This window comes from Myxocyprinus asiaticus, chromosome 46 (genome assembly GCF_019703515.2).
Source record: "Myxocyprinus asiaticus isolate MX2 ecotype Aquarium Trade chromosome 46, UBuf_Myxa_2, whole genome shotgun sequence".
Classification (NCBI taxonomy): Eukaryota; Metazoa; Chordata; class Actinopteri; order Cypriniformes; family Catostomidae; genus Myxocyprinus; species Myxocyprinus asiaticus.
Window position 1 is genome coordinate 26722957 of NC_059389.1, and position 27334 is coordinate 26750290.

General features: G+C 35.2%; 2 protein-coding genes across 2 annotated transcripts in view; both read left to right on the forward strand.

The window, feature by feature from the left end:
- The window catches only part of tdrd12 (tudor domain containing 12), a 64866-nt gene extending 60957 nt beyond the window's left edge, over positions 1-3909 (forward strand). The window contains exons 33-34 of the mRNA XM_051689337.1: positions 1815-1875; positions 2903-3909. Of these exons, the coding sequence (XP_051545297.1) occupies positions 1815-1875; positions 2903-2970 (129 nt within the window). The 3' untranslated portion in view covers positions 2971-3909. The remainder of the gene's footprint in view (positions 1-1814; positions 1876-2902) is intronic.
- A 3159-nt stretch (positions 3910-7068) lies between these two features.
- Positions 7069-26667, forward strand: afg3l1 (AFG3-like AAA ATPase 1). Its single transcript, XM_051690361.1, has 16 exons — positions 7069-7296; positions 7656-7746; positions 7841-7929; positions 9895-10044; positions 10541-10615; positions 12889-13013; positions 14369-14639; positions 14722-14859; positions 16815-16968; positions 17525-17632; positions 17789-17914; positions 18125-18235; positions 19992-20107; positions 20245-20445; positions 22746-22940; positions 25992-26667. The coding sequence occupies exons 1-16, from the start codon at positions 7183-7185 to the stop codon at positions 26214-26216; spliced, it is 2289 nt and encodes a 762-aa protein (XP_051546321.1). The 5' UTR covers positions 7069-7182; the 3' UTR covers positions 26217-26667.
- Positions 26668-27334: the final 667 nt, after the last annotated feature.

Genomic DNA, 27334 nt, shown 5'->3' on the forward strand with positions numbered 1-27334 from the left:
AAAAAATTTATAATGTCCCCTACCCATACAGAAATTTCGTAATACTTGTAATTGAAGTACCATCTAAATGCAAGGAATATTTTTTAGTCTACAGTCAACCCAGCGGTAGCTGCTACTACAAGCAATGCACTTTGCCAGACCACTTTTATAGAGAGCAGACAGCACAGAATGAGTAAGGAGCTGTTGAAAGAGAATGCATCCTGCATTCAAAAACAGCTAGACGGAGTGCCACAAAATGCATGGGTCTCGAGATACGATTTTCAGACAAACTACTATTAACATAAAACAGCATCTTAATGCGGTGCTCATAGCACAAGACACTGAAAACAGCTAGACGAAATGGTCATTGACATCCATCTTATTCGTGTGTACATAGACCAACATTTAAAAAAAACTGCAGATGAAACACAAGAGTGTGAACTACCTCTGTATGCTTATGTTCAATGAATGGAAATAAAGGATGCACTGACTTGTAACCACTTTTTGGATGTCTATTCAATGCCTACTCGATGCCAATAAAAACAATAATGTTTTTGAATTATCTTATTGGGAGGATTTTCTCAGCCATTGTTGTGATTATTTGCAATTACTTTGATCAAAGTTGTACTAAGGAACTTTTGGGCTGTCTATCGGAGTCTGTGGTTGAAACCTAATATTGCAGTAACTTGTGTGGGAACTAGGGCTGCCAGTCAATTAAAATGTTTTATCAAATTAATTACATACTATGCCGATTAATTAATCAAATTAATCGCAGTTAATCGCATATACAAATAAATTTGCTCCAATTGAGCAAAATGCCATAAATTCTCATCAAAATAAAATTCTTTAATACACAATATAAATGCTCAAAGTTGAAATAAGAGTTGCTCATATACCTTTCTCAATAAGAAAAGACCACAAATAAGCGTTCAAAAATAGTGGGGTACATTCAGTCTGATCAGGTGCAGAACAAGCAATAGAACTGAACAAAACCTGTCCAGAAAAAAGTATGTGAAAGTGTATATTTATATTTTAATCATTTGTTTGTCATCATTATTTTAATAAAAATATAACTTTGCAAAAGTACAAAAATTCTACATAATAATTATATCATGAAATTGTATATATAATAATGATATGAGCTATTACTGTTTGAAATAATGTGTACAATTTACAAGTAATAACATTGAGTTTACATTTATTTGTATAAGAAACACTAAAAAGTTTACTGTCACTTTAAGGGTCCAGCGATCATCAATGAGAATCTCTGTTTCTTTAGCGCATCCAAGCTGTGAGAGATTAAATTTATATTTCGTTTACTTTATCTGACTGTAAAGAACAGAAAGGAAATTTTATTCAATGAAAGTGGAGTGCGCTGCCTCTTTAAAGGACACACAATACATGGAGGAAACAAACTGCTTTAATCTCAAGCACTTCAAGCACTTATGTGAACCCTTTAAACAGTGTAGAAAAAGTGCATTAGGGGTCAAATCTAGCGATAGAGACATTGATGTTTGAAGGGTCACTTTATTTATGATCACGTGGAAGGAAAACAATGTTGCAAATTTTGAAATCGAGTTATGCCACGATATGGTTGGTAATTCATTTTTTTTTGCGATATATATTGAAATTATATAGCACTAAACACTTGCTTTATCATATAATTGTTGAAATCAGATAAATGATAAACAATTGTTTTTGAATAGGCTACCTTTATAATTGTTGTACAATGTGCAATAATGTATTCATGGCATCTAATTACATCTGTTGATTGGTTTGGTCTTGTTACTATTTTTCTGAAGAAATTATACACTTTTTTTTCTCTCTCTCTGCAGAGTGCATTTGTCAGCTATGAATTTGAGTACATTGATGAGGCTGTAGTTTCTACAGTAAATGGTGAGCACTGAATATGTATCTGTTATATTTACAAGAATGTTCTGGGTTTAATAGATATTTTCAGTCATCTTGATTCAGCAATTTCATTTCTTCCATAGGGATTTCATAGAATCCTTCATAAGAGTTGTAAGCCAAGAACCAAACAGACCAGCTCCAAAGTGGATCAAAACATTACAAACTTTGATTTGAAGCAAAAACATTTTTAAAAATCAGACAAAAAGACAAAGGTACAAGACTGTGTACTTAAAGTCTTTGGAAATATATAAAACTATTGATTATAAGCATAGAAGCAATATATTTTCATTTAATTAAAAAGTATTCAGATATTTACAATTATATAAGTAGTTTTGAGAGTCTAGAAAGACCGACACGATTTCTGAATATAAAGTTGAAATCAGTGTTATTATAGTTAAAGAACTGAAACTAAAACTAAATAAAAACATTTTCGTTAACTAAAATAAAAATAACAACTGAAATTATTGGGAAAACTGAAACTAAACTAAAATACTTTTTCATAAAAATTTGTTTTAGTTTTTGATATACTAGGGTGAATATGGACAAAATGGGACACTTTTAATTTTTATCCAAACACACATAACCTAACATTATACCTTTAAAAAAGCTTAGTATGCCTTCAAATTTAGTCAAAAGCAAAAATGAAGAAATGCTTGTTACTGGGAAGTGGAACCTTTGAAAACCCTCTTTTTACCAAATCCCAGATTTTTTTAAGCAGTAAAGTGGGACAGAGGAAAAACTATTCTCTAGAAAATATTTACAAAGTATTTGGAATTATTTTTTATATTTACAATTGTAACACATTTTTGATTGAAGAATGACTTTACGCTCTTTAACAAAAACACAAGCTGCACATTTCTGCTTTTTAAACCTTCCGGTTCAGTGCGCACATGTAAGTGCACTACATTAAATACTTCTTTTTCTACTTGAAATAATTTTATTTTGCAGTAATCAACGGCATTTAAATGCTGATATCTATGATGATAACATGGTCGTCCATCTTTTCCATCAGGGCAATTGTTCTTGGCCCAGGCAGGAGAGGAAGGCTGTTACGTCAGCTCAGAGAGTGACAGTGACTGAATGGGACGGATGCCAAATACTGTTGTACAACCATACACTTATTGAGCACATATAGCTTTATATCAGTTCTGGTTAAAATACATCCATACAGTTGCTATTTTACTGGATAGTGACCAATGATAATAATAAGGATAAGAGAGTAACAATTGAAAGATTTCTTTTCAAAGTACTGTAACAGTTGGAAGCATCACTACTCCCACACCTATCTCCTTTGAATGGCTTTCAGTAGAAATAAGTTTCTTAACACTGTGTCTACACTGAGATGTCGACTGAAGTGATCTTGTTTTGTCACGTTGTGAAAACAGTCTGTGTGTGTGTTAATTTGTTCCTTCTTTGGCACATTAGATTTGTTAAAGGAATTGTTCAATAGTGGTAATTTACACGCCCTGACGTTATTCCGAAACTGTATGACTTTCTTCTGTTGAGCTTGGAGAAATTTGAAAATGTTGATGCTGCACTTTTTCCCACTCAATGAAAGTGAGTGTTGACTTGAGGCTGTTGGTACCTAACATTCTGCCAAACATCTTTTGTGTTCAGCAGAAGAAAGTAAGGCATATGGGTTGGAACAACATGAGAGTGAGTAAATAATGACAGAATTTTCATTTTGGGTGAACTATACATTAATTAGAAGTTTCTTGAGTTCATTGATTTCAGAAACTGTTACTGCACACTTACACTAGCTTCAAAAACAAAAAAATGGCACCAAGCATATTTTTTCTTTCATGATTAATGCCATTAAATGAATGTTGGGAGCTCTAATTAAACCAGCTGTCAGCACACCTGAATTCATAAAATAATTGTTAGGCAGAGAGTGTTTCTGATTGGCTGAAAAAGCAGGCTATTATGGAGATCCTTATTTGTTTTCTCGCAATACTGCAGTTTTACTACAGTAACCATATTTTAACTATGGTAAACGTTTTTTTTTTTTTTTTTTTTTTTTTTTTGGAAAACCACAGTAACCACTAAATTAACCATGGTTTTACTACAGTAACCATATTTTAACAAACATCAACTCAATATTCCAGTAACTAGAACTATTAATAGAACTATATCAGGTGTTACAACAAGAATTCAGTACAGGGGCATTTTTGGCCCCTGCGTTTTGAATTTCGAGTGCATTTTTGTCACTTTCATGGTACTTTTGCCCCGAGCCCTCCTTATAGTGAAACCATGGTTAATTTTCATAAAGGTGTGTTTTTTGGTAGAAACCATGTATTTCAATACCATACTTGCACCACAACTTAACCATGGTTTTACTCAGTAAAGCTGCAGTAGTCAAGGTTTAATTTTTTAATGATTCTTTTTTTTTATTATTTCCATAGTTTTGGTTTTCCTGTGTTATTACTATCGTTTTAACACAAATATCATGGTTAAAATATGGTGACTGTAGGACTCTAGTGAGCATTCTAGTTAGTTCACCCAAAAATTACAGTTCTTATTTACTCACTCTCATGCCATCCCAGATGTGTATGACTGACTTTCATCTGCTGAACACAAAGATTTGTATAATATTTCAGATCTGTAAGTCCACACAATGCAAGTGAATGGTGACCAAAAGCACAAAGGCAGCATAAAAGTAATCCATATGACTCCAGTGGTTTAATCAATGTCTTCAGAAGTGATCCAATTGGTTTTGGGTGAGAACAGACCAAAATATAAATCCTTTTCACTGTACATCTTGACATCAGCAGTCTCCTTGGCAATCATGATTTCAAGCTCTATTACACTTCCTATTGCAATATAGCGTTCTGCGCATGCGTCAAGCACAAGGAAGTGCAATTGCTTGAAATCATGATCGTGCCTAGAGACTGCAACGGCAAGGTGTACAATGAAAAAGGAGTTATATTTCGGTCTGTTCTTACTGAAAAAATGATTGGATCACTTCAGAAGACATAGATTAAACCAGTATAGTCTTATGGATTTATTTTATGCAGCATTTATGTGCTTTTTTGAGCACCAATCACTTGCATTGTATGGACCTACCGAGCTGAAATATTCTTCTAAAATTCTTAATTTGTTTTCAGCAGAAGAAAGTCAGTAACATCTGGAATGGCATGAGGGTGAGCAAATGATGAGAGAATTTTCATTTTCGGGTGAAATATCCCTTTAAGTTTAAGCTTGTGTAAAAGTACTGGCTGTGTAATTCTGTTATTTATTCTCCTAACCATGCAGGTTTTCACTCCATTTTGTGGCAGTATTGGCCTTTTCTATGCATGCTTAATTTTATTTTATATAAGTTTGTTTTTTATTAAAAAGTCATTTGTGATTACAGAATCGGGTATTTTGTAGTTTCATGGTTGCTGAGGTGATTTGTCGGATACCACATTTTTGTAATTAATAGATTTAAACGATTATAATTGTAGTATATAAAATGCAGCAAAAATTGTCCTGAGATTTGAAAGAGACGCTGGCTTTCAGAGCTGCCAAGAGCCCCCTGGAGGAAAGAAAACTCTCATTAGAAGCAGTTCTTTTATATAAACTTAAAATTCACATTACAAATAGTTTATCCCCATAAAAAGAATACAAAAAGTATATAAATTGAATAAAGATGCAGAAATTGAATAAAGACACAGAAATTGAGCATCACGCAGATAGTCCTTCCAGTTTCTTAAGGTACAGTTTGTTAGGGGGCCTGGGTAGCTCAGCAAGTAAAGACACAGACTACCACACCTGGAATCATGAGTTCAAATCCAGGGCATGCTGAGTGAATCTAGCAAGGCCTCCTAAGCAACCAAATTGGCCCAGTTGCTAGGGAGGGTAGTCACATGGGGTAACCAACTTGTGGTTGCAATTAGTGCTTCTCGCTCTCAATGGGGCACGTAGTAATTTGTGCGTGGATCGCGGAGAGTACCATGAGCCTCCACATGCTGCGAGTCTCCACAGTGTCATGCACAAGGAGCCATGATAAGATGATTGACAGTCTCGGAAGCGGAGGTAACTGAGACTTGTCCTCCACCACTCTGATTGAGGTGAGTAACCACTCCACCACCAGGGCCTAGTAAGTATTGGGAATTGGGAGAAAAGGGGATTTTTTTTTTTTTATTATTATTATTATTATAAATAAGATACAGTTTGTTGCATATTAAAATGAACAAGATAAATGTTAATTGTCTACAATGAACATGTAGCCAAATTTACAGGGTTTAAATTAGGAAAACAAAATTTTTAAATACGAAATAAAGTGCTGGGGTGGGTGTGAGTATAAAAATACAGTTATTGTGGAATGGTTATATTTCAAGAACACCTCTACCAAGGTTAGCAAAACAAAGCGGCAGTACACTGGTGAGGAAACCAGAAGACGTGTTTTGTTTTATTTTATTTGTATGCAAGTTTACGGAGATGGTTAAGTACACTGAAAAAAGGTGCTTTTTGTGAGGAAACCTTACTTAACGAATTGAACGCCTGTTCATTAAACTTTAACATGTTTTACACTAAATCCTTTTGGAATGAACTATGTAGTTTACTACGATAAAATTGCTGTTTTATAAGAAAGTTACGAACAATTTTGCGACAAGTGTCAGTTTACGACTCTCATTCTTTTGTATTGCACCCGCAAACTGGTTTACTGTCGTAACATGCTTGTTGACCGTTACGTTCTCTTAAATGGTAACAGCGCGGAGGTTGTTCTCAAGTACATAACAGAAGCTCTGTCCCAAGTGACACAGTATGCACTCAGACATGTTTTTTTTTATTTATTTTTTTTATTATTATTATTATTATTATTATTAAATGTGTACTATCGTCCCAAATGGAGCACTTAACGTTTTTATTTATCTCTGGATCGCTCTCTCCTGCGATAGAGTCACGGAGGTGGTTGATATTTTCCTCCCAATCCTCACGCTCTACTATTAGCCAATCACCAGTTACATGAACCGCACAGATGTCCTCAAAGTCGACCTTCTACTGTCTGTTCAAAAAGAAACAATGATTTGCTGGTAGACATACATTATTAGACCGATAAATTTTTTTTACAACTTTACATATCTAAAAAATTATAAAATAATAATCTATTCATACAAGTGAACTGTGTTTGGATCTTAAACAAAATATACAGCGTAATTTTCCATCAGGCGTCGTGTAGAGACAGCCCGTGGGGTCCTGTCAGTCTAAATGTCATTCAGAGCTGCAGTTACTCAACTGATGGAGATCAGATGAGATCGGACTGACTTCAGTGAGATCTGGTCGCTCAGAGGGGTTTTCAGGACTTAGATCATGGCAGGGCTGCTTTCGGCGGCTGCTGCTGTCGCTGTGCGCTGTGGATCGAGAGCTTTACTGCGCTTCAACACACGAGCTGCTGCTGGGACTTATAGTGCTGCTCGTGCCCGGGTGAGAGAGAGAGGGGGGATACACGAGTGTTTGTTACATCAGACACACGCACACTGATTTATCTTCTGAGATGTTCATTTATGATGTAGGTTTGTTCTGATCTGTATATCCAGATATATGATCTGACTGATAATATTTATTCTGACATTTGATATGTGTGATCTGAGATAGGTTTGCTCTGATCTGTATCAGATTTCTGTATGTCATCTAATATACAGTATGTTTGATGTCACACATATACAGTTATGATGTAACAGAATGACTGGCATTATAGTCTGTGTCATGATGACCAAGCATATATGATGTATGTGTGTTATTCATAACTGACTCACTGTGCTCATAATTAATTCCTTTCTCAGTTATTAGCCCTGAATCATGTTAAACCTGTAGCATCCATAGGAAATACCTACTCATTCCCACTCTTATCCTACTCCACTGAAGCACCAAAAGGTGAGACGATATCAGAAATAAAGCCACAACAGGTTTTTACTCTGACTTTGTTACTTAAGTTAGGCACTCACAGTATTAACTTTGTAACCCTCAGATGGCAAACCAGGTGGACCAGAAAAGGGGCCAGGAGGAGGAAGAGGAAGAAAAGGGGGGAGTAAAGACTGGAAGAGTCGGTTACTTCAGGTACATCCTGATCACTTACTTTAACAATAGGAAACATCGTTCTGATTCTGGCTTCAAGAAAGAACAACACATTCAGGTCATACAGAAAATGAAGCCAATTTTAAGGAGCATAACATTTTTTTTAATGCAAAATATAAACTTTTAAATCTCCCTCCCCAGTAGCCAGTAGCCTTCTGTAATGTAAAAATAAAAATATCTTTATGGTAATGCAGAACAGTCTTATAGTCATTACCATAATGTAAAAAATTCTCATTCGCATTATCGTAATGCTTAACTATTTTTACCATAATGCGGTTTACCATAAAACAATTTTGTTGTCATTACTGTAATGCAAATAAATACAATTGTACTCGGGACCGTAGTGCAGATCCTCATTCTTATTACCATAATGCAAAAAATGTCTTTACTGTAATGCGGAACAATCATATAGTCATTACTGTAATGCAAAAAAATGACTTTTCATTACTGTAATGTGAAAAAAAATATTTCTTATTACCTTAATGCAGAAATCCTCTTTCTCATTACCATAATGCAAAAATTGTCTTTACCGTAATGTGAAAAAATGCCACTCATTACCGTAATGCAGAAATACTAATTCGTAATACCATATTGAAAAAATATCTTTACCATAATGCAAAAGATCTCATTTTCATTACTGTGATGCGAAAAAAAATCGTACTCATTACCTTAATGCAGAAATCCTCTTTCTCATTACCATAATGTGAAAAATATCTTTGCGCGTAATGTGGAACAATCATAGTCATTACCATAATGCCAAAAAAAAATCATTTTCATTTCTGTAATGCAAAAAAATTATTTAATTACCATAATGCTAAAATTGTCTTTACCGTAATGCGCAGAATAATCTAATAGTCATTACCGTAATGCGAAAAATCTAATTTTCATTACCGTAATGTGACAAAATGTCATACCTTTTATTGAAATGCAGAAATCCTCCTCCTCATTACCATAAGGCTATAAATATATTTACCGTAATGTACAAAATAATCTCATAGTCAATACCAAAATGCAAAAAATTTCATTTTCATTACTGTAATGTGAAAAATAATCATACACATCACTGTAAAGCAAAAAAATACAAAATAAAATACTTTTATGGTAATGGAGAACAATCTTATAGTCATTACCATAATGCAATAAGTATTTTTACCATAATGCGGAAACAATCTTGTAGTCATTACCGTAATGCAAAAGATCTTATTTTCTTTATTGTAATATGAAAAGAAAAATGTCTTACTCATTACCTTATTGCAGAAACCCTCTTTCTCATTACCATAATGCTAAAAATATAATTACCATCATGTGAAAAATCTCATTTTCATTACTGTACTGTGAAAAAATGTCATACTCATAACTAATGCAAACATCCTAATTTCTACTACTTTAATGCAAAACAACAAAAACCTTTTCTGTAATGCAGAACATTCATGCTTCATTACCATAGTGCAAAACATTTTGTTCTCATTAAGGTAATGCAAAAAAAAAAACAAAAAAAAACATTCTCATTATTTAAAATGTAAAGTCTATTTTTTATGGACAGTTGTTGGTATAACTCATTAATTTGTCACTGATTTGTTAATTTATGCTAAATTTATATAGAAAAGACCGTTGTGTCCAGACAGGATGATTTTTATTGCTGTGTAATAATAATGTGATTTTTCATATTACAGTAATGGAAATCTTGGGACATGTCAATGGAAGAGACCTTAATGGCTCTAAAATTATGATTAATGTTTTGGTTGTTTGTTTTGTGCAAAACATGATATCATAGTTTATTTGTTTTAGATTTTTTGTATTGTATTAGGGAGAAATGTGGCCTGACATTGTACATCTATCTAAATGACTTGACTTTAAGTTTAAATGTAAAAAGGACACAATGTAATGGAGTTGCATATTTGACGCATCAGATAAGTATGATCTAATTTATGTTTTAATATCTCTCAGGGAGATGTACCATGGGACGATAAGGACTTTCTGTATATTTTGATCACAGCGGGAGGTGTAGCTTCTGTTCTGTTGTACCTGTACCTCAGAGATCCAGGAAGAGAGATCACATGGAAGGATTTTGTCCATCGCTACCTGGGTAGAGGGCTGGTGAGAAAGATATCTATAAATTACTGGAAAGAGATCTATGAGACAGTGGCAATCACAGCAGGTGTCATGAAGGTCATAGACATGGGGGGTGCAGCTTTAATTTTTATACAGAAAACCAGCTCATTTAAAAGTCATTTCAGTTCATTTTGATTAGAATGAGAACGAAAGTGGCAAATTGTTTACGTGGTAATTAGTCCATCCATTTTCACTAGTTTGACCAAATCTGCAATATTTGTGAAAATTACAGGTTATTATATATTTTGTTTATTTTTGTTCTTTCGATGAATATAAAATGAGACCTGAATGTCATTTGAAAACTCAATGTGGTATAGATTTATGAAATCTGTTTGTGCCATTACCTTTGAAGAAAGTGGCGTTATTGTTCGCTCTTTTTCTCGATCATAAACACATTTTAGAGATAGTCAGGGGTCACGGCACACACAATGTACTGCTATTGTCTTGTTTTCTGCACTGAAACTGTCTTTTCTCTGCACAGGTTGACCGTTTAGAGGTCGTGAACAAACAGTTAGTCAGGGTCATTCTGATACCTGAGGCTGACAACTCTGAAGGAGTAAGTTACAATCATTTATTTAATCTTTCTGCTGTGTTTCAATGAATACATTTGAATTAATACACGATTAAAGGGATATTTCACCCAAAAGTGAAAATTGTCATCATTCTCTAATGTTGTTTCAACTTCATATGATTCTTTCATTTGTGGATCAAACACCAAAAAAAAAAAAAAAAAAAAAGAATATTCACACTCCTGTTTTCATACAATGCAAGTGAATAGGATTGGAGCTCCAAAAAGAACTCAAAAGCACCATAATACTAGACTATATAACTCGTGCTCTATATTCAAAGTGTTCTGAAGCCATTTGATGGCTTTGTGTTAGAAACAGACTAAAATTAAAGTCTTTATTCAATTAAAATCTCTCCTGTAACACAGCTCTCAAATCTCATTTGCATTTACGTATATTCAAAGATGTGGTGTCGAGATTCATTGCACCATATTTGACATCAATGAGAACAAATGCTATTGGGGTTATTCCATGTTCAATAAAATTTCAAGCCTGGTAAGTTTCTGAAATTTGGTTAATGCAATTTGTTTTACTGGTGAAAGATAAACATAAATTATTGACCTATCATAGGTGATTTTATCAACCGCTGTTTAGCTTTTAACTGGTTAGTTCCCATAAGAATAGTCATAATATTCCCTTCTTTTACTATATAGAAAATGAGTGAACGAATGAGTGATTTTGCTCGTAGCAAATGTGTGCCCATCAATCACATTTATTAAGGCTGTTTTATTTGTGGTTAAACTATTTTATGGAGAATTAATACATTTTATGAAGATATCAATCAATATAAACAGAACATATCGTTTGGAGAAGAAAGCAACAACAATTAAAGGGATAGTTCACCCAAAAATGAAAATTCTCTCATCATTTACTCACCTTCATGTCATCCCAGATGTGACTTTCTTCTGCAGAATACAAATGAAGATTTGTATAAGAATATCTCAGCTCTGTAGGTCCATACAATGCAAGTGAATGGTGACCTGGCCTTTGTACCTCCAAAAATCACATAAAGGCAGCATAAAAGTAATCCATACAACTCCAGTGGTTAAATCTGTGACTTCAGAATTTATATGTGTGGGTGAGAAACAGATCAATATTTGTCCTTTTTTTTATCTAAATTTTTACTTTCACTTTCAGATGTAAAAGTGAAAGTGGAGATTTAGAGTGTGTGTGTATTGTCGGTGGGCAAGTACTGTGTGTGTGTGTGTGTGGTTGGTTGTAGATGTGGGTGTGTTCTGCACTGTGGTAGTGTTATAATCTTATCTATTCAATTCTGAGTGTGCGTGTTCTGCTTTTTGTTTCTGTTTTTAAGTTTAACCACTAATTTTCCTCTTCGTTTCTATAGTCGGACAAATTTGTCCAGAAACACGAAGAGGGTGACATTTTTTGGAATACCACCTTAACTTAATGGAATCAATTCAGGATATTTGTATGTTATTAGATGGTAAAAAGATAAAGTCTCACAGTTCTGTAGCTCTCTGATGAAGGATACCATTTTTATATAAAATATTCGGGACAAATCAGACAAAAATGTCCGAACAGTACACGAGTACTACGGATTAAATTCCGTAATTGATGTTAAATTCTGTAATCAATGCAGCAAAATTTCTTTGGCAGATGCATTGATGCATTTTTACACACCTAGTTCCTTTTATTTAATCACATTAAAAAAGTAAATCTGAAGTATGTAACTTTTCCTGTGTTAAAATGTTTTCTCCAATCCAAGCTTAATATGCAATAATATGCTTATTATGGTTAATTTTCTTGAAAGTGTAAACACTCTGTTTCTGTGACACTATGAAAATTGCTGTGTTTGTTTTGAGCGACCCATCTATACAAACACAATAACACTGACTCTGATGAGTTGGGGGCGGGACTATCTCTTTGTTTGACCAACAGGAGACGGGGGCGTATTCAGAAAGCTGTTTTGAAAACAAAGAGTGTGTTTTTGCAATTCTGTAAGGTGGTGCTAGTGGTGCAGAAATTACATGCTTAAGCTTAATTTTAAAATCTTGACTTTCGAGAGTCCAAAAAAAAAAAACAGTATTTTTAAGAATTAGCGAATTTGGAATGACATGATGAGTAAATGATGACAGAATTCTCAATTATTTTTTTAGGGAGCATTCTGACTGATGTCATTCATCATGAACACTATTATCTTACAAGTACATCAATTTACTAGTAAAAGTGTTCCTATAAGTAATTGAATGGACAGTGTAAAGCTTTGTGATTTCACAGCAATATGAACTTGTTGTTCTTGCAGAGCTATGTGTGGTTTAATATTGGCAGTGTGGACACATTTGAGAGGAATCTGGAAGCTGCTAATTATGAACTGGGTTTAGAACCGTCCCATAGAGCAGCAGTGGTTTACACCTCAGAGAGTGATGGGTGAGTCTCTGATAATAATTCAGTACTGTTCATATAATTTAGGCTATTTAAAATCATATTTCATACAAGTTATACAGTTCAAAATCTATTTTTTTTTTATTATTTATTTATTTTTTTTACGTGGTCATATTCGCCACTTTTGTAGCACTTTTTTTTTCCCACTTACAATGTTAACCCTTATGCATTGTTCATCATTAAATCACGTTCCATTTGTTCCCGGTCAAAAGTGACCGGAAAAAATAAATGTGTAATTCTTTTAATTGTTATGAAAGAAATGTGTATTTATACTTTTATTTAATTTTATTTACCTAAATAACCTTGAGCTTGAAAATTGAATTTTCTCAAATACTGCTCATAAATTATATACTGTTTGAAAGTTTAAAGTGTTGTCCATTTAAAAAAAACAAACAAAAACAAAAACAGATGAAATTGCAAGTATAAACACTAGATGGCTGCAGAGAGCTACTTATTCATCCCTAGTCGAAGAGAAGACTATTTCTAGATTTTGTCAAATTCTGCATTTAGATATATATTTAAACATTATCAAAGACTACTTTTGTCAAAGTGTAGCATTTTGTTTGATTTGTTTGAGGTTATTTTTGTCAGTTTTTGCATACCTAAAATGAGTAGAAAAACAAGTAATAACCTAATGTATCCCTGGTTGTAACAAGATGAATGTGTGTGTGTGTGTGTGTTCAGCACTGTAGATGTGTTATGGTCTCACCAATTCATTTTGGGGTGTGTGTGTTCAGGATTGTGGCTGATTTATTTTTATTATTATTGTTTTTATTTTTTTTGGACAAAAAAATAAAACAAAATTCTGTTTTATAGTCTGACCAGTTCAGTTTTGTGCGTGTGTATGTTTGTGTGTGTGTGTTTTGCACTCTTGATGTTTGGTAGTCTCACCCCTTCATGTCTGAGTGTGTGTTTTCTGCTTTGTGGCTGGTTTTTAGATTTTATATAATAATGAAAAAAATATCTGTGATTTTTAGTGTTTCCCATTCATTTCCTATGGCGGTCACTTTTGACCGGGAACAGTACAAGTGTAACTTTTTTTTTTTCTACCACTTAGCCATATCAAATCAACTCCTTTGTGTGTGTTCAGATATCAAATGGACAAAAAGTCACCAAGTCTCATACCTGTCAGATAAAGAAAACCAGTGTTATTGAAGAAACAAAATTGATTTTAGTCAAAAATGACTGAACAGTGCATGAGGGTTAAATAAGTTCATCACATCTATATATTTACATTTTCTGAAGAAAATGTGAATGGTGCTTGACTGTGCAAAACTTCCAGCCAGGGTGTTGCTATGCGGTTACTAAGGTGCTCTGAATTCGTATTTCTTTTTCTACAGGTCTTTTCTAATGAGCTTCATTCCCACTCTGCTGCTAATTGGCTTCTTACTTTTCACCCTGCGTCGTGGACCAATGGGAGGAGGGATGGGTGGAGGAAGGGGTGGGCCCTTCAGCATGAGCGAATCAACCGCCAAGATGATGAAGGACAATATAGAAGTGAAGTTTAAAGATGTGGCTGGATGTGAAGAGGCCAAAGTGGAAATCATGGAGTTTGTAAATTTCCTCAAGAACCCTCAACAATACCAGGACCTGGGTGCTAAGATCCCTAAGGTTTGACCCAAAAGAAGGATAGAAGAAGATTGTTGGTGACCTTTTGCAGAAATGCATTATTTATCATCTTTGTATTTTTCAGGGTGCTGTGTTGTCCGGCCCTCCAGGTACAGGAAAGACGTTGCTCGCTAAAGCTACTGCTGGAGAGGCTAACGTTCCTTTCATCACAGTCAACGGCTCCGAGTTTCTCGAGATGTTTGTTGGTGTTGGTCCAGCCAGGGTGAGTCTGATGCTTGTACATTTTCACTTGTGAAAATAAGAAATCAAGATGGTTGGACTTGTACAATATAAACATGATTGTCTTTAAAGATGAAAACTTGAATAGAAGAAAGTTAATGAAAATACCACAGTTACTACCCATAACTATTTTTAAAACTGGGTGATTCTTCAATTAAAGGAACTTTGCTGTTTTAATAAAAAAATGTTCTTCGTTATTTTTTTTATGTTTACCAGTATTTTACTATTTGTGTTTGTGCTAGAGGTTGACCAATAGTGGATTTTGCAGGTACTATAAACTAAGTTGGTTGAAATGTTTAATAACCAATTAATTGGCCAACAGTTTTTAAAATGGATGTACTGACATCATACAAGGTTTTATTATGCAACCTAAATTCCAGTAATAACCAGGAAAAAAAATGAAGATTTGATGAAGCTCTAAATATGCCTGGGACTCTTATTTTGACATTTCTGTGCTCCCAGTGCACACAAACTGATAAAGGAAACAAAATACACACTCTTACAATCATCTACTGTACAATGTATTACAATATAAACACTATATAAAGTAAACATTGTCATATGGGTTAATATATACTGCATGATCTGTAATTCATCAACAGTAAATCATCATTCATCAACAGATCAAAAGTGATCGCTTCATAATTGTCAGCCAGTCAGGGTTTATTTTGCGATAATGACTGGCTGACTGTACACTATCCCACTTATTACATGGCTACTAACCAACTAAATAAATAAATGGACAAAATATTGATTAGCGTTGAAATTATGTAATTATGTAAGAAGAAAGCAATCGCTGGATAGCTGAATTCCACCTCCGGAGTTCTGTTGGTGTTTGTTTATAAATGACTGTCTGTCTGATCATTCTCCAGCTACCTGCTAACAAGACTACTTGCCAAATAAACAAATAAATGGACATGAAACATGAGTTGAAAATTATTTTATAAGCTTAGAAGGAAAGATGACTCGCAATAACCAAATGACCGGCCTGATATGTCTTAATCCCTGGATGTGCAGTTGTAACTCGGATTTATTACACAGCTCTCTGGAATACTTGATTACGATTGGTCAGTGGCGCCATCTAGCGGTCGGAAATTTCTGTGTAACAACTGCACATCTGGAGATTAAGATGCATCAGACCGGTCATCCGGGATCTTGGATCACTGTGCGATCTCTACAAGCATGCTAATAATATAATTTAAACTTATATACATTTTTCATGTCCATTTATTTATTTATTTATTTGGCAAGTAGTCTTGTAATAAGCTGGACAATGAGGAGTCAGACAGTCATTTTCACAAAAGAAACACCACCAGAACTTCGATGAAAACCGGAGGTGGAATTGTCCAATGATTGCTTGCTTGCTTATATAATAATATAATTTCAATGCAAATCAATATTTGTTGTCCATTTATTTATTTATTTGGTTTCTAGCCATGTAAATAACTTTGGTATAATATGAAAGACCATCTATACCACGGCTGTAATAAGGTAGCCGTGGTATAGACCATCTTGCGGTCTGATATGTAAGGGATCGTGTACAGTCAACCGGTTATCGCAAAATAAACCCCTTTCATGTGATACAAGACACCCTTAAACACCCTTTTGGGGGTTATTTTGCTAAATTATCTTTTATTAATTTAGTAAATTAAGTTCAAACTTAATTTCCATGCATCAACTTTTTGTGTGATCCAGTGTTTATCCTACTTTTGTGAGAAATATCTTTACCATCACACAGTATCAAAAATTGTGCCACATATTATACCAAAATCCACTTGAAGGATCTTCAAGATCTTCATCCCAGTACATGTGTTAAATGGTGTAACATAGATGAAGCATAGTTTGAAGGCGATAATAATAAAAAAATAAATAAATAATTCAAAGTAGTAAAAATTGCCCCAGATTGAAGAATCACCAAACTCTTTATGGTTCTTGTAGGTGAGGGACATGTTTTCTATGGCAAGGAAGAATGCGCCCTGCATCCTCTTCATCGATGAGATAGATGCTGTGGGCAGGAAGAGGGGTGGTGGGAATTTCGGTGGGCAGAGTGAACAGGAAAACACCCTCAATCAGTTATTGGTGGAGATGGATGGTAAGAGGTCAAAGGTCATGATGATGGTGCAAGAGGTCATGTGATTGAAGTTAAAATCAACATTAAAATGAACCCTGTTTACTCTGTTTTTGGGCTGACTGCAAACGATTCATTAGTTATGATTTGTAATCTAATAATCTTTGTATTAACTTGACCTAATGTCACCTAGTTTTGAAATAAAATTAACCAATATTCAAATAGCTATTTAGGCATTGTTTTAGGCAACTGTTGTAGGTAATGCAGCTTTTCTAAAATATTGCCAATAGTAACACTATCTTTAACTGCCATGTAAATATTATCATATGTAATAAAGGTTAGGACAATAATAGCAAATAACCATAGATTTTAAGTAGAAATGTTTCCATTGAGATACGAGGAGATGCTCTTGAGGGTGAACTTGGCTTTCAGCCTCTATGTCCTAGTAAAAAAAAATAATCCTCAAAAGTGGGTGCCGGTAGAGCACACAATCCACAGCAGTATTTATTTCATAATCGGTACACATTGTTTTATTGAGATGCCATAATCAACATTGTAAACCTTTCGTTTGCTTTCACAGGATTCAATACTAGTACAAATGTTGTAGTTCTAGCTGGTACTAACAGGCCTGACATACTCGATCCCGCATTGATGCGGCCGGGAAGATTCGACAGGCAGATTTACATTGGTATAAAATTCATACACCCTTACATTTTCATACATTTGGTCATGTAGTATTTAATAAAATAACTAAAAATTAACATGCAGCAATAATTAATGCTTACAACCAATATGTTTAATTAGAAACCAAAAGTTTAAGAGAATTGTTTTGTCAATTCTTTAGGGCCTCCTGATATTAAGGGTCGAGCGTCCATATTTAAAGTGCACCTGCGGCCCCTCAAACTGGACCCCGGTCTAGACCGTGATGGAATTGCGAGGAAGATGGCGGCTGCTACACCTGGATTCACTGGTGATTTAATTAGATGCTAATTTTCTTATTGGACGGAAAAATGTGCATGGTAAAAATTATACATTGTATTATAATTATTGTAATTATACAATTAAAACTCATGTTTTTTGTGTTGGCTGGTGTAGAAGATAATTAAGTAATCAGAAGTGTACTCATAATATTATGCGTTATTTCTGTGTAAAGATGCTGGCTAAATTCTCTCTTCCGCAGGTGCTGATATTGCAAATTTGTGTAATGAAGCTGCTCTCATTGCTGCCAGACATCTAAATGAATTCATCAATGTGAAGCACTTTGAGCAGGCCATCGACAGAGTCATCGGTGGTAAGCGATGATTGTGTCTGCTCATGATTTATCCCAGAATTAGAATTTTTCAAGACATTGTCTAGTTTCGAAATAATATTCTTTTGACAAAATTTAAATTTATTTTCTATATCTTATAGAGAATATCCTACAAACTTAAATGCACAAAGAAAGAGATCTTTTCAGTGTTTGATAAATTATTCAAAAAAGTAATCCACCACAAATGAAAAAAAAAATTTCTTCGTAACCTAATAATCTTCTGAATAACTTCAGGCAGAATTAATATTAACCAATTGTTTTAGGCAACTGTTGTAGGTAATGCAGCCTTTCTAAAATCTTGCCAATAGTAGCAAAATATTTAAACTCCAGTTACAGGAACAAAAAAAGCAAATAATGATTGATTTGAAAGAGAAGAATTACTGTAGAGATTAATATTCTACAAAGAATTAAGTTTGTAAAATATTCTTATATAGAATTTCCTACAAACTTAAACGCACAAAGAATGAGACCTTGTAAGTGCTGGATTAGTTACTCAAAAAGTAATCCACTACAAATGACTAATTACTTCTATAATTTCTTATCAGATTACATTACTTCATCAAAAAATTTGTACTTTTTAGGTAACTTCTCATAACAGGTTTGTTTTTTTTCTCAACAAATAAAAAATAATGTCTATATTTCCACCTTGTCCAATGCTACACACGTCATACGCTCAGGACCACACGTTTCTTTCTTAAAATGAATTATTATGGGACGTGCGTCACAGAAACACAAAAAGATATACATATGAACATAATTCATGTTTTAAATTCTACATAAATAATAGTATTTTAGAAATAACCCAACTAATGAATTTAGTAGTAATTAATGAATTGGAAGTCAATAACTGTAATCTGAGCACTAGAATTTAAAATGCAATCAGTTACACTAGTTTTTGACTAAAGATTAATTAAATTAAAGTAACTAATTACCGTGTGTGTGTGTGTGTGTGTGTGTGTATTCATGGCTTAAAAGTGTGTTTTTGTTTTAATCAGAGGAACCATCATATCAACCAAGCAGCCATTGTTGAATTGTATATTCACAACAGACTTCCTTGAACGTTTTTGAGTGATGACAAAACAATATTTGAAACAAATAGTTGAGTTTTGAACTAGACATTTCCAATGAACTGATTCACAGAAATCAATCAAGCTCCAACCCTATCAACATTTATATATAATTAAATCATCATTGTTACTATTGGAAAAAATAAATGTCTTATTGGTTTATTTTATATTGTCAACTAAATGACATCGATATTTTGCCCAGCCCTTATCTTAAACAGAAACTTTTGTCTCTAAGCACCTCAAAAGATTGTGGAAAGCAGCTACAGAATAACATGAACTTTAAACCACTCTTTGAGTCTTAAGAGTTTACAGTATGGCAATGATCTGCCTTTAAAATGTTTTTTCTCCCATCTCTTTAACTGTAACAGTCCATATAATATCACTCCCAAGCCAATCCTGTCAGTGATGTCAGCATTAACCTGTGGTGTGCCGCAGGGCTCAGTCCTTGGTCCTATTCTTTTTTTCCTCCACATGTAAATTGACAATGCAAAGTAGGGATATAAACTTAAGAGCAGAGCTTGTATGTACAATAATTATTTCCTCTTAAATGGCACAAGCACTGAAACTTTGCATATCAGCAGTCCTCAACAGACTTTGATTTCTCACTTATCCTGAATTTTAAATCAAATACATTTTTAGTTATTGGTATATTTTGTGATCTCATCTTTCAGGTCTGGAAAAGAAGACACAGGTCTTACAACCCACTGAGAAGAAGACAGTAGCATATCATGAGGCAGGACATGCTGTGGTGGGCTGGTTTCTCCAACATGCTGACCCACTGCTTAAGGTTAGGCTTTAATGTTTATTTAAATTAATATATTTGTAATTTCTTTTCATGATTTGATTTGATTTCATGTTTCATTGATTAACATATCTGTAAATATTTTTTTGCTCATATTAACATCCCTTTATTTTGTGTTCCAGGTGTCTATAATTCCTAGAGGGAAGGGTTTGGGTTATGCACAATACCTTCCCAGAGAGCAGTATTTATATACACGCGAACAGCTGTTTGACAGGATGTGCATGATGCTGGGTGGACGTGTAGCAGAGCAGGTGTTTTTCAGCAGAATCACCACCGGAGCTCATGACGACCTTAAGAAGGTCACACAATCCGCGTATGCTCAGGTACAGAGATTCTGCCTCCTTGTTTAAGTGCAAATGTATGTGGCTGTAACATCATGGCTAGATTGTTATGTGCTGTTTTTGTAAAAACAGAAAAAAAAGTCTCCATTTAACAGAAGCTACTATAGACTTGTTATAGGGAGAATCTTTTTGGAACAACCTTGGGTTAAAAAGTTAGTTTACCCAAAAATTATTTAAAGAAAATTTTTTCGATATATAACAATCATATGATATTTTATTCTGCTGCAGTTCATTTTCATTTGACAAAATTAAAAATGTTTTTTCTAGAGTAACCATAATTTAACCATGGTATTTGTAGTAAAACCATAGGAACCACAAAATTAACCAAGGTTACTACAATATTAAATAAAACCATGTTTACTACACAATATGAATACTACAGTTTTACTGCAGTAAAACCATGGTTAATTGTATCAAAACTATAGTTTCCACAAAAAAAAAAAAAAAAAAGATTACAAAAGCCATGATTAATACAATATTAGCCTATTATAGTTAAACCATGGTTAATTTTCAATAGGTGTTAACAAAATGTGGGGCAACATTTAATTGAACAAATTTATGCATATGCATTAAAGTAGAAAACACCCTTTTCTGTACAACTGAATCGAAATATAGTGATAAACAGCAGCAATTAACTAAATATTTCGCTTTAAAAAGAAGGCAAAGTCCCTTTAAGAGGCTCAAAAGTAAATCATTTATGTGAACTACACTGCCTGACCAAAACAAAGTCACCGTTTGGACTTAAATAAGCAGATACTTAAGAGCCTATGATTGGATCATTATTGCAGTGATTAGTATGTTTCTGCTGGCAACAATTATTTTACCCCTAAAGGATGCAGTGTGTAGCTTCTCATTTCTTAAACAACCATGTCGGAATATGTATCATGTGGCCGTGGAAAAGATGTTACTGTGTTTCGGAAGGGGCAAATTATTGGTCTGCACCAAGCAAAGAAAACAACTAAGGAGATTGCTGAAATCACTGGAATTCGGTTAAGAACTGTCCAATGCATTATTAAAACCTGGAAGGATAGTGGTGAACAGTCAGCTTCGTGGAAGAAATGTGGTCGGAAAAAAACTTGAATGATCGTGATCGGCGATCACCAACACGCTTGGTCACATCGTAAAAAATCGACAGAAGAACTCACGGCTATGTTTAATAGTGAAAGGAAGAGCATTTCCACATACACAATGAGAACTTACAGGATTGGGACTAAACATCTGTGTGGCCACAATAAAGCTACTTGTTAGTGAGGCTACTCGGAAAAAACTTCAATTTGCTAGGAAGCATAAAGATTGGAATGTGGAGCAATGGAAAAAGGTCATGTGGTCTGATGAGTCCAGATTTACCCTATTTCAAAGTGATGGGTGCATCAGGGTAAGAAGGGAAGCGCATGAAGCAATGCACCTGTCATGCATAGTGCCCACTGTACAACTGAGGCAGTGTTATGATCTGGGGTTGCTTCAATTGGTCAGGTCTAGGCTCAGCAATGTTATAAGTCAGCTAACTACCTGAATGTACTGAATGACCAGGTTATCCCATCAGTGGATTTTTTTCTTCACTGAAGGCATGGGCATATTCCAGGAAGACAATGCCAAGATTTATCGAGCTCAATTTGTGAAAGAGTGGTTCAGGGAGCATGAGGAATCATTTTCACACATGAATTGGCCACCACAGAGTCCTGACCTTAACCCCATTGAAAGTCTTTGGGATGTGCTGGAGAAGACTTTACGGAGTGGTTCGACTCTCCTTTCGTCAATACAAGATCTCGGTCAAAAATCTGGATGGAAATAAATGTTGTAACGTTGCATATGGTTGTCAAAACAATGCCACGATGAATGTGCGCTGTAATCAAAGCTATAGGCAGTCCAACTAAATATTAGAGTATGCAACTTTTTTTTTTTTTTTGCTAGGCAGTGTAGTTCATTTACATGAACCATCCGAAAGAACCGATTCACTCAAATTATTTGGTTTTCCCAGTACTCCATCACCATCAAAGAGAGGACGGTTTAAGTGAGTGTGTTTGATCACTCCCTTGGCTCCGTTGCTGCATTTACAATACTTTGCAACAAATGTAGCGTTTACAGTGCTACTCGTTGGAAAATGTAGCTTGTTACTGGAAAAGCTACACTATTGTGCAAATAGCTACACTATTGTGCAAAAATAAGTTAGTACCGTCGCTACTTTTAGTTAGCAACTCCCCAACACTGCACCACCCTACCCTTTTATATGATTTGTTCCATTTCTCTCTTCTAAATTTTCCTCCGTCACCTTCCTCCTATAGATTGTGCAGTTTGGCATGAGTGAGAAAGTGGGGCAGGTGTCATTTGACCTTCCTCGGCAGGGTGAGATGGTTCTGGAGAAGCCCTACAGCGAGGCCACAGCAGAACTCATTGATGAAGAGGTCAGAGAGCTGGTCGACCGGGCCTTCAAGAGAACTCTGGAGCTCATCACTGAGAAACGAGAGCATGTGGAGATGGTGAGAACAACCAACAGCCTAGCATTACCTACTGTAGATGTACTGCTATGCTTAAATATATAGCGCAAGTGAAGCTAATATGTTGTTAAATTAGGTAAACATGTGTAGGTGCTATTACAACAGCCTTCAAAGTTATAAAAGATGTGTGATGCTAGTGGCTTGTGGTGTACCTCATGGTTCAGTCCTTGGTCCTATTCTTTTTTTTTTAGCTTCATGATTTCTTCCTTTTAGTTTAGCAATGTCATGATACCAACATTTCAGTAGTCAATACCAATGCAGGTGAAATTTTACTGATTTCTATATTACTGCAAAAACTTAAATGGTATTGAACATACTGTTTTATGTAAAAATTTTATATTAATACAAATATTAACAGATTAAGTGGCATGTAGCATTCAACTATTGAACCTCAATTAAGTAAACATTTCAAGTTTTTCCAAGTGATTGGTTTTGTTTTTTTCTTGTCAATATTGTTGTTTGATTAAAGGAATATTCCGGGTTCAATATAAGATAAGCTCATACAACAGCATTTGTGGCATAATGTTGATTTTGAAAAAAAAAAAAATGGTTAAAGTGAGGCACTTACAATGAAAATTAATGGGGTCAGTCCATAAACGCTTATATAGTGGCAAGAAAAAGTATGTGAACCCTTTGGAATTAGCTGGTTTTCTGCATTAATTGGTCATAAAATGTGATCTCATCTTCATCAGAGTCATAAGTATACTGTAGACAAACAACAATGTGCTTAAGCTAAAAAAAAACACACTAACAATTATAATCTTACATGTCTTTATTGAACACATCCCATTAAACATTCACAGTGCTGTGGAGAAAGTAAGTGAACCCTTGGATTAATAACTGGTCGATCCTCCTTTGGCAGCAATAACCTCAACCAAGCATTTCCGGATTTTGCGAATTAGACCTGAACAATGATTTGACCATTTTTACTTACAGAACTGCTTCAGCTCAGCCATATTCTTAGAGTGTCTAGTGTGAACGGCTCTCTTGAGGCCATTCTACAGCAATTAGGTTAAGGTCTGGGCTCTGACTGGGCCCCTCCAAAAGGTGGATTTTCTTTTTTGGAAGCCATTCTGTAGTGGATTTACTTCGATGTTTAAGGTAAATCGATGTTATGTCCTGCTGCATCACTCAACTTCTGTTGGATATCTTGATAAACTTGGGAATTAATTTTTCCCTCATTTTCGATGATGGCAAGCGGTTCAGGCCCTGAAGAAGCAAAGTTGCCCCAAATCATGATGCCCCCTCCACCGTACTTTACCGTTGGTATGTGGTGTCCTTTTTACACTACGTAGTGCTGCGTGTTCTTCCCAAACAATTCAACCTTAGTTTTATCAGTCCACAAAACATTTTCCCAGTAGCATTATGGAGTGTCAAAGTAGTCTTTGGCAAACTTCAGGTGCTGCAATGTTCTTGTTGGAAAGCAACGGCTTCCTTCGTGGTGTCCTGCCATGGACACCGTGCCTTTTTAATGTTTTCCGTATAGAGGACTCATGAACAGAAATGTTAACCAGTTCCAGTGATTCCTTCAAGTCTTTAGCTGTTACTCTAGAGGTTATTTTTTTACCTCATTGAGCATTCTGCAGTTTGCCCTTTGAGTCATCTAGGCTGGATGGCCACTTTTAGGGAGAGAGCCACATTACTAAATCGTCTACATTTATAGAAAATTTGTCTAACTTTGGACAGATGAATATCTGTGCTCTTCGAGATAACTTAGTAACTCTTTCCAGCTCTATGCAAAGCAACAATTCTTGATCGTAGGTCTTCTGAGATCTCTCTTTTGCAAGGCATGGTCCACATCAGCAGATGCTTCTTGTGAATAGCAAACTCAAAATGTTTGAGTGTTTTTATAAGTCAAAGTAGCTCTAACCCACACCTCCAATCTCATTTCAGTAACTGGATGCCAGGTTTGCCAACTCTTGACTCTAATTAGCTTTTGTTTTTTTTTATTACCTTTTCTACCAATTTGGAATGCCCAATTCCCACTATTTATTAGGTCCTCGTGGTGGCGCGGTAACTCACCTCAATCCGGGTGGCAGAGGACAAGTCCCAGTTGCCTCTGCTTCTGAGACGGTCAATCCATGCATCTTATCACGTGGCTTGCTGTGCATGACACCGTGCAGACTCGCAGGGAGGCTCATGCTACTATCCGCGATCCACACACAACTTACCACGCGCCCCATTGAGAGCGAGAGCCCCTAATCGTGACCATGAGGAGGTTACCCCATGTGACTCTACCCTCCCTAGCAACCGGGCCAGTTTGGTTGATTAGGAGACCTGGCTGGAGTCACTCAGCACACCCTGGATTCAAGCTCACGACTCCAGAGGTGGTAGTCAGCGTCTTTATTCGCTGAGCTACCCAGACTCCTTATGGCTATACTTTAAAAACTATGTGTATTTTAAAGTTTATGGACAGGCCCCATTTAATTCCATTGTAAGTGCCTCACTGTAACCACAACCTTTGCTTTTTTAAATAAATGGACGAGTTAAAATGATTTTGTGGAAAATGACATTATGCCTAATATGCTGTTAATTGAGCTTAACTTGTATTGAACCCAGAACAATCCTTTAATGTTAACAACATGCTGTACTAGACAGCGGCAGGTTTATTATTTACTCTAAGTCTTAATGCGCAGATCCGATATTTAGATATTTTGTGTCCCACCTGTTTACATTCACTTAAGTCATAGCTGACTGTTTTACATTACCATGAGCATTCAAAACAGCCACATAGAGCAGATACTGTAAAAAAAATAAAATAATTATTACATTTTATTTTTATATATCAGTATTGACTTGGTAATGAAGTAATTTAACTTTGGACACCCCTTCATTAGATAATGTGAAGTATGGGTATACACTTCCACAGTTAGGCTGAGGTCACTGTGCGATACCTTAAATCAGAATTTTACTTCACATTAGTTCACACAATGTTAAGCTGAAGGGTTGTTTGGCCATTAGAAATGATCAGCTCAGGTACAATTTGAAATTGTGCTGATTAGCTGGTTGATGAAAATATGCATTTGTGTGTAGGTTGGTAAGCGTCTACTGGACAAAGAAGTTCTAGACAAAGCTGATATGATCGAATTGCTGGGACCCAGGCCATTCGAGGAGAAGTCCACATATGAGGAGTTTGTGGAGGGCACGGGCAGCTTTGAAGAAGACACAACTCTTCCAGACGGGTTGAAGGACTGGAACCAACAGCGAGGCGAAAACCAGGAGGAAGCACCAGCATCACAGGAGAAACAGGCTGCTTGAACTGAACATTTGAAATACCTTCACCATGCCTCCGACTCTTGCCTTACTTACCTCAGTGGGGAGGGCGAGTTTGTTATATTGGCTTGATATGAGAGGAAACACTTGACTTTTTTTGCCATTTGCATTTCACTTTCCTCTTTAACCAAAAGCAGTGACTTCACTGAATTTGAAATGCCTTAACTGTACCAAGCAATGACGTCTGTACACCAACTCATACTTGGGGACATGAACAACCTAGAATTATGTTTATTTTTTTTTTATCCTTCAGTTTTTGCTATTACATTATAAAACTAAATTCTGTATTTTATTCTCATTTATCTTCCTCTTTACAGAAGTGGAAGATGAAAAACAATCTGTATATACTGTATGTACAATTTTCATTTGTGTGTTTTAAGAAAGTTTGAAAGATAAATTGTGCATATTTAATTAAATTAAATGGGTCATATCATGATTTTTTTCTCTGAGGTGCACTTACTGTATGTAAATCAAGGTACCAAATAACAGTCATAATTTAGTTTTTCATGACCATTTTCCATCCTCTATCTGACCGTTAAAATGAATTGGGGCATTTTTGGTGCTCTAATTTTAAGACTTCTGTGGATGTGGTATAATTGACTAACCTCTTCCTGTATAAAATAAGAACGCTTAGTCATGGGTTTCAGGTTTGCTGTTGGGTCCAATATAGTTTGCGCTGCCCCATTTTTCTTTGTTAAGCCTGCGTTATTCTCATGTTTATAAATACTCATTATTTACTCACCCTCAGTCCATTCGAGATGTGTATGACTTTCTTCTGCTGAACACAAATGAAGATTTTTGGAAGACTATCTCAGCTTTGTAGGTCCATACAATGCAAATGAAATGTGACTGAACCTTTTGAAGCTCAAAAAAACACATAAAGGCAGCATAAAAGTAATCCCTAAAACTCCAGTGTTTTAATCCATGTCTTATGAAGTGATCCAGTTGGTTTTGTGTGAGAACAGTCCAAAATATAACTCCTTCAGTGCAGGACACATCACGCAAATTTCAGTGCTTTCAGTGTTTTTCGCACTGAACACGCACAGCCTGGTTTTTCTAACTAATGTGCACAAATTAGTGAGTCCACAAAGTGGCAACACTCA